General features: G+C 47.2%; 1 protein-coding gene across 1 annotated transcript; it reads left to right on the top strand.

Annotated features, from left to right (window-relative positions):
* LOC108638062 (major allergen I polypeptide chain 1-like) lies at nucleotides 429-2,600 on the top strand. Its single transcript, XM_018063162.1, has 3 exons — nucleotides 429-517; nucleotides 655-845; nucleotides 2,481-2,600. The coding sequence occupies exons 1-3, from the start codon at nucleotides 457-459 to the stop codon at nucleotides 2,598-2,600; spliced, it is 372 nt and encodes a 123-aa protein (XP_017918651.1). The 5' UTR covers nucleotides 429-456.

The raw sequence follows: 8,574 nt of genomic DNA, 5'->3' as shown, positions 1-8,574 counted from the left end.
AAGGGGCTCAGGGCTCACGTTCTTGCCTGCCTGGCACTTACTCCCTGTGAGACCATTCCTAAGCATGAGCTTCCCAACACCCACTAGCCAACACCAACCTTTCTTCAAGGTCACGTGTTCTGACACATTTCCACCAGCCATCATTCAGCAGGCATGATAGGGAGCATTTTTATCCTTTTTGGTTAACGTCAGGATTTTCAGTTGTTAAGCTTCCTGAGTCAGGTGCCCCTCCCACAGAGCCCTCCAGCGGAGGAGGCTGACCCAGTGCCCTCTGTGGACTCAAGGACTAGCATCTTGCCAACACACACAGCTTCTCCCGTGTAGCCCTACGCACTCTCATACTGTGACCTGGCATATCTCTTGAAAAAAGGAAGCATGCAATACAGTCCCCTGGGGTGAGGACAAGCACAGGCTAAAAGGGCCCCAGGTGAGTAGGGAGCACCTGCCACCAGCACCATGACGCGGGCTGGAGCTCTCCTGCTGCTCTGCGCTGCCTTGCTCCTCATCGCGGGCGGAAGTGAGTGGCTGCGACCTGGGCTGCCCAAGGGTTCCGACACCTCCCCAGGGCAGGAGTGAGCCTCTCGGGAGCCAGAAGGGAATAGGGTGGTCTGATGAGTGCCTTACAGGGAGTGTCCCCTTCTCTTTCTGTTTCAGAGTGCGATGACATCTGCCCAGCCTTGAGGGACACAGTTGACCTGTTCATATCAGGAAGCCATGAGGCCTATATTGAACAAGTTGAAAAGTATAACCAAAACCCTGATGTACTGGAAACTGCCAATACCCTGAAGAGCTGTGTTGATGAGAAGTTGACACCACAGGATAAGCAGGATGCTCTGAGCGCTCTGGTGGGTCAGGCTGTTTGATGTGCCTGGGGGCGTGTGTTGGGGGGTGGGCAGGGATGTCAGGGGCCTATTCAGGGCACTTGGAGGTGAGGAGATCATATCCTCTCCACCCTGGCTCTTACCTGGAAACCTGGGAGGATAAAGATCCTCATGAATTAGGAGGTAGAGAGGATGTGGCCGACACCCACAGGGTGGGCAAGGATCATGGAGGGAGACTCAGTCCAGCCGTGGAGCTCTAGAGCTGGCCCTGACTGCTCAGCTCTGCCTGGTCACAGGCCTGGGACCCTCCAGGCCCTCCTGATTCTGTGGTGCCACCTGCCTTTGGAGTTAGGCCCTCAGTGCTGGCCTCCCTGACTCCCGCCTCTCCAGCACAGGAACCTGCCTCTGCTGCAATTCATTCCTATTGAGACCTTTTCTTCTACAAACATCCGTTTTTTCTCCAATTCCTCAAGGAACACCCACATCTGTCCCTGGTCCTTGGATGCCAAAGGGCCATTAAGCCACACATGCCCTAAGAGGAGGCTGTTCCAAAAGCTGCCCTCCTGCCCTCCCCAGGCTTGGGATGCCCAGAGTCGAGGGTCAGGGTGAATCCTTAGTTTGCTGCCATAGAGGTGCTGGGACAGGCCACTGTTTCAGCTCTAAGTGTCCAAGGGCCAGAGGGAGGAAGCAGACAGGGATCGAGCCACCCCTGAAGGCTTCCAGGAGTCACTCCTGACCCCTGCCAGGTGGTCCTCAGCAGTGTCTCCCATTCTATCCCAGGAGACTGCCCTCAGCCCTCCAGGGAAACCACACAAGCTCTGCTCCATTGGAGGAAGACTCTTTGGGACGTATCCACCTTTACCCACTCGTATTCAGAGGCCGCTCTCCGCAGACCCTTCCCTTGTGTTCAGTGCAGCTTCTTGTCTCTTGGAACCCTGAAGCCTCACCAGGTTTCTGCATCTTCTCTTACAGAATGAAAAATACTCCAGTTCTCTCTGCTGATGGAACTGTCCCTGCCAGGCACCCAAGGAAGCCACTTGCCTGACCCCTAAGTCATGGCAGCAACCTGCCACATCCAAGTGTCTGATTATAGAGGATTCCAGCAATAAAAAGCCTTGCAATTCACAAGAGAGTGCTTAGTCGTTGACTTCAGAGAGAGGCGGGGAGGGAACGCAACCACAGTGGAGTCCATCAGTGTGCTTTCCCACTGCAGCTGGATTTCAGTGCTGTCAGATGCTCCTCCACACATTCAACAGGTGGAGCCTGGGTAATAATCATTACATCAGATGGAGGGTCTGATCACTCTGTCACATCTGCTAGAGTGTGTGTTCACTTCTGTCACCAAGACCCACAGGTCATGAGCATATTCCACCAAATTTCAGCCTTGCAGCAACCTTGAGGCATAGGAGTAATCATCCTCATCTTACAAGGGAGAATCTGAGGCTCAGAGAGGGTAAAGCATCTGCTGAAGAGACACAGCCTTCCCCACCCATTCATGCTTGGGCGATGAGCTCAGCTAAATCACCCTATGACTGTGCACATATTACAGTCATTATCTGGGCCTCTGATTTCCATTTAAAAAATCGAACTCCCTCCAGTCTCCAAGTCTGGGGTAAAGCCAAACTAAAATAATGACTGACAAATGGCCTTTGTCCTAAGTGCCTGACAGGAGAGGAAGAACAAAGGGTCAAGGTCCACGTGCTGAACTTTGTCACTCTTTGGGCCTCAGTTTATCCTAATGCCAACCCCCCAGTTGTGGACTCAGCTGCTTCCACATAAACACACTGAGTTGAGTTTCACATTCACAGTGGACATTCAGGGTCCTGGGGTTTCTTGCTCCTCCTGTGTCTCTGCTGCCTGCCCATGAATAGGGCCCTGTGCTCACGCTGTCTCATTCTTTTTTGCCTTATCCCACCCCATGTCTAAGAGCTTCTTCCCACCCAACAGCTCCCCTACAGGTCAGAGTCTGCTGGGCGAACCCCACAGAGCTGGGCTTAGGACGGGGAATCTCTGAGGTCCTCATGATGAGGAGGCTTAGGACAGGTCCTCAAGGTGATCCAGAGCTGCTCCTTCTCCCTGTGGAGGGAGCCTGGGGGAGGTGGGGGAGGTCTCTTGCCCAGAGTAACCCCGTGCTCTTATCTCTGTCCACCACTACACCCCTACCAGGGTCTGTCTGGCGGCACTTCTAAGATGGAGTCTGCCTCTGTTGGAGTTAAGGTGTGTTGAGCCTGTATGAAGACATCCTGGAGCAGGGACCCTTCTCCTCATCTAACCCAGGATGTGTATTCCATCCCACGCCCACTCAACTAATGTGTAAGCTCCAAGCCTTCAGAAAGGAGAAATGCCACCCTGATAAGTAAGGTGCCTCTTACAATGTCTTGGATAGAAACTCACCCTGCTCTATAGTGAGTGTACAGATGTGACAAGACCCATCCAAAGATTCGATGGAGATGAGTGAGGGGCAGTTGGTGCTCCTGGGACACACACAATCCATATCCTCGCTCTTGCTCAGCTGCACAGAACTCCTGGGTCTGCTGGGGACACACTTCCTTACTGCCCACTGCCCCCTTCTCTCTCCCTGCCTTCCTCTAAACTCCAGCACCCTTATCTAATATGGGGTTAGTAGAAAAGACAGCATCTAATTTCTCCCAAATCATTTTCTGTCTGACATCCAAACCTCAGATAGCTGCGAAGGTAACTGTCAAAAACCTGTGGCTTTGGATCTCTGATTCTCACATGACTTCCCTCTGAGATCATAGGAGCCCCATTTCATTTCCACCTAGGCCAGTCTGAGCTTACCTGAAGCTGTGGGATAATCCCCCACTGCAGACACTCCCCTCCCCAAACTCCTGCCTCTCCCCTCCCTGCTTGGTGGATTTCTCCAGCACCTGCGAGCTTGCTGAACCACTGGTGCTTGTGTGCTCAGCTGCTTCAGCTGTGTCTGATTCTTTGCAACCCTATGGACTGGAGCCCACTAGGTTCTGCTGTGCATGGGATCCTTCTAACAAGAATACTGGAGTGGGTTTCCCCGCCCTCCTTCAAAGCACTGGGAAGCTCACTAGGAGGTTCCTCACTTGGGCACCTGACATCACCTTCCTAATTATCTACCTGCTCCAAGTCCCTGTGTCTGGGTCACCTTTGTTGGGAACACAAATCTCATGGTGTCCTGTTTCCATCTCCCTAATCAGGAAAACCAGGAATTCAAGTGAAAGATACCCAGTAAAGACAGAATGTAAAAGGGAGAGGGATACCATAGTTGAAGCTTCAGAGGCATCACAGAGAACAGGAGCATCCCTACACAAAGAGAAACCTGTTTGGTCGAGGGAGATGCTCTCTGACCATGTATTTCTTTGTGAACCTTGGAATGAGATATTCTCAAACTGCTGAGACAAGGTGTTTTGAGGGTGCACCCTGACCCTAGGCCATAGGAATCAATGGGGGAATTCATGCAGAAGCACACACTGCTCCATGGATCAAGACCTGGGAACCAGAAAGTCATAGAGAGATAGGAGCAAGATCTGGGTGGCAGGATAGAGGCTGCAAGACTGAGACAATGAGAAGGCCAGAATCAGGCCATAGTTGAGAACAGGGCTTGCCTTCATGACTGCAATATGAAGACCTGCAAGATACATCCACTGCTTCAGTGTTACCATCATACCTTGAAGTTTCCTTGAAAATACTTTTAAAATATATTCTACTATATTGAATATAGTTCCAATGGTATATCATATTTACACTCATCTTTAGGCTGGCATGCTCATGGAATCAGAACTCAGGATATCCATCCAGGGCTTCAAACCCAGGCTTTTGAAGGGGTTCACATGGAAGGGTCAGATGTTCTTTCATGTGCCCCAAGCAGGTACCTGATGAAGCCAGAGATCTCAGCCAGTCTTAAGCAGACAGACAAGATAGATGACAGAAACACATCTTCCACTCAGAAGGACATCATAGAAAACACACACATGGATTCATCATGTCTGTTTCCAGATTACTGAGGTAACAGCAAACTCACTACTTAATAGACAAATGAGCCCCACTTGTAAAGCCTGCAGAGCTGCACAGAGGCCTGTGTATCTGGGCATTCAGGGCACAGAAACTAGCATGGTCAACACAACACAGCCAGGTGAAGAGGCCCTGGAGATGAGAGCAGGACAAGCCCAGCTTCACATCATCATCGGTTTCATCACAGAGGCAGCTCTGAGCAAACACACAGGGCTGGCCCAGTCTCAGGAGCATCTTCCATGCTCAGTTCGTGAGGGTTTAGCCCATTCTACAGTCCTTCAGGACAAGAGTGGAAGGAATAATGACAAGTCACAGAAATACCTAAATGATTTTGGTCTAGTTGTCTGAGAGAAAAAATTAGAGCAAAGTCCAAGATAACTAATAAAGCTCCAAATGAAAAGAGACCCTGATGAGACTTTCCTGGTATCCAGTGACTAAGAATCTGCCTTCCAATGCTGAGGATGCTGGTGTGACCCCTGATCAAGGAACTTAGATGCCACTTTCCATGGGATGACAGAGACCTTTGTGCCACAGCTATAGAAAAGCCTGCAGGCTACAAGGATCTTTCCTACATCTGCCACAAGAAGACCACATGTCCACCGCATTGGTAGACAGCCTGTTAGCCATTTGGTCAACATTGTAAAGCAATTATCCTCCAATTAAAAATTAAGTTTAATTTAAAAATATTTTTAAAACTTCAAAAACAAGGAAAGAGAAAGACCCTGAGAAGAGGCCAGGAAGAATAAGTCAACACAGGATTCAGGTTGATGATCCAAGTTCAGGGAGACTTCACACAATGGGGTGATATGGTGTACAGCTATGTGGTTGCAATACAGGCTTACAAACATTCTACTCCTGAACCATCTGATTGCTTTGGAGTGGAAAATAAAAAGTGAAAAATAAATGACTCATTCACCACTCCTCAAAATGCCATGAAAAAGATAGTAATGGAATTTTAAACTATGACCCCATAAGGACAAAAAGAACAATATGGGGTTATCACCTAATGATGAAATAGAACAGATTTTCAGAGAAGAGAAAGCACAGAAAGATAGGGTGACTATGGGCAGAGAAACCATATCTAACAAATAAGACAGAGCCTGTTTTTCCTACTTAATTCCAAAGAGCTCTGGGCTACAGAGACATGAGCACTGCAGTGGGTAAGTGTAAATATGGCTGCAGAACTGAAAAGAGGTAACTGATAAAAAGAGGTGAGTGATATCTATGTGGAATCACTGAAACCCCTAACCCTACTCCCCACCTGTTTCATACACAGAATACATGCATTCAGGTAAACATCCTCCAAGTAGGAAGCTGGAGAGCCAGCTTGATGTAATGGTTAAGATCAGGGACTCTGGAGTTGTACTTCATGGTTCCAAATTGTTTGCATTCAAAACGTGCACTTTCAATGGCACCACTGTAAGCTAGAACATAACAGGAGTGTCTTCAAATTTCTAAAGCAAATTTAGATTTCCATCCTGAGGAAGGTATCAATCCAAATATGTAACAATCAAATAATTCTCCCTCCTTTCATCTTCTCTCAGGAATGTACAAGAGAATGTACTTCACTAACACAAGAGAACAGACTGAGAAGGGGGAAGATGTCTGAATTCCCAAGATGAACTGAGTGAAATTCGGGACAGCCACTGCATTGGGTTTGGTAAGTCATCATTCCAGACTGGAGTCTAGAAGGAGGGGTGGCTCTAGGTAATATCACTCTAGACAGAGGAAAGGCAGATCAATACATTGTTTTATGTGTCCAATCATGGGAAGAAGAGCTTTCATTTTTTCTTAAATGAAGAGATTTTTCTTAAGAAGAGCTTTTCATTTTCTCTTGTAACAATGTAGATACATGCAAATAAAAACAAAGTATGAGAAAGGCTAACATATTACCAACAAAGTACAATAATATATATTTTATTTTTTAAAGTTTATTTTATTCTAAGAATGCAAACATAGCTTAGCATTACAAACATATATAATAAACTGTATAAATATAACTGAGCAGGACCCTAAGAGGTCTCCCCACAACACATCACCCCCAAACCATGTCCTTCACATGCCTTTTTTTTTTTTGGCTTTTTTTTTTGTTTGTTTGTTTTTGTTGTTGTTCACATGCCTTTTGTCTGTAGAAACACTTTTGTCTTCTAGGCCTTTCCCAACTTCCAAAGAGTACATTGGATCAGATACCTTAGAAAATGCAGAAAGAAAAATAGTCAATCAAAAAATATAATAATTGAGCCATTAAATAATGCCAAGGGCCTTCAGATACTCCTCAAGTGCCATACATAATATTCTGAACCATATCCTTGGAGGTTTTTTGAAGATACTGAAACCCCCATTAGGTCGAAAAAGTTATATTGAAGCTCAGGGTTATGTTCACTTGTTGCTGGAGAATTTATGTGGTATGGCTAGCTCTGGAACTTGTTGGCTCTTGGGTGGTGCTCGGTTTCAGTGTAGGTATGGAGCCTTGTGATGAGCTCTTATCAATTAATGTTCCCTGGAGTCAGGAGTTCTCTGGTGTTCTCAGGATTTGGACTTAAGCCTCCTGCCTCTGGTTTTCAGTCTTATTCTTACAGTAGCCTCAAGACTTCTCAGTCTATACAGCACCAATGAAAAAACATCTAGGTTAATGATGAATGTTTCTCCACAGTGAGGGACACCTGGAGAGGTTCACAGAGTTACATGGAGAAGAGAAGAGGGAGGAGGGAGATAGAGGTGACCAGGTGGAAAAGAGGGGGAATCAAAAGAGGGGAGAGCAAGCTAGTCAGTAATCACTTCCCTATGTGCTCTCCACAGTCTGGACCCCTCAGAGATGTTCACGGAGTTACACAGAGAAGAGATGAGGGAGGAAGGAGACAGAGGTGGCCAGGAGGAGAAAGTTCAGTTCAGTTCAGTTCAGTTCAGTCGTTCAGTCATGTCTGACTCTTTGCAACCCCATGAATCGCACCATGTCAGGCCTCCCTGTCCATCACCAACTCTTGGAGTTCACTCAGACTCATGCCCATCAAGTCAGTGATGCCATCCAGCCATCTCATCCTCTGTCGCCCCCTTCACCTCCTGCCCTCAATCCCTCCCAGCATCAGAGTCTTTTCCAATGAGTCAAGTCTTCCCATGAGATGGCCAAAGTACTGGAGTTTCAGCTTTAGCATCATTCCTTCCAAAGAAATACCAGGGATGATCTTCCGAATGGACTGGTTGGATCTCCTTGCAGTCCAAGGGACTCTCAAGAGTCTTCTCCAACACCACAGTTCAAAAGCATCAATTCTACGGCGTTCAGCCTTCTTCACAGTTCAACTCTCACATCCATACATGACTACTGGAAAAACTATAGCCTTGACTAGATGGACCTTAGTCGGCAAAGTAATGTCTCTGCTTTTGAATATACTATCTAGGTTGGTCATAACTTTCCTTCCAAGGAGTAAGCATCTTTAAATTTCATGGCTGCAATCACCACCTGCAGTGATTTTGAGCACCCCAAAATTAAGTCTGACACTGTTTCCACTGTTTCTCCATCTACTTCCCATGAAGTGATGGGACCAGATGCCATGATCTTCGTTTTCTGAATGTTGAGCTTTAAGCCAACTTTTTCACTCTCCTCTTTCACTTTCATCAAGAGGCTTTTTAGCTCCTCTTCACTTTCTGCAATAAGAGTGGTGTCATCTGCATATCTGAGGTCATTGATATTTCTCCTGGCAATCTTGATTCCAGCTTGTGTTTTTTCCAGTCCAGCGTTTCTCATGATGTATTC

Source organism: Capra hircus, chromosome 18 (assembly GCF_001704415.2).
Source record: "Capra hircus breed San Clemente chromosome 18, ASM170441v1, whole genome shotgun sequence".
Classification (NCBI taxonomy): domain Eukaryota; kingdom Metazoa; phylum Chordata; class Mammalia; order Artiodactyla; family Bovidae; genus Capra; species Capra hircus.
This window is presented reverse-complemented; position numbering and strand designations above follow the sequence as displayed.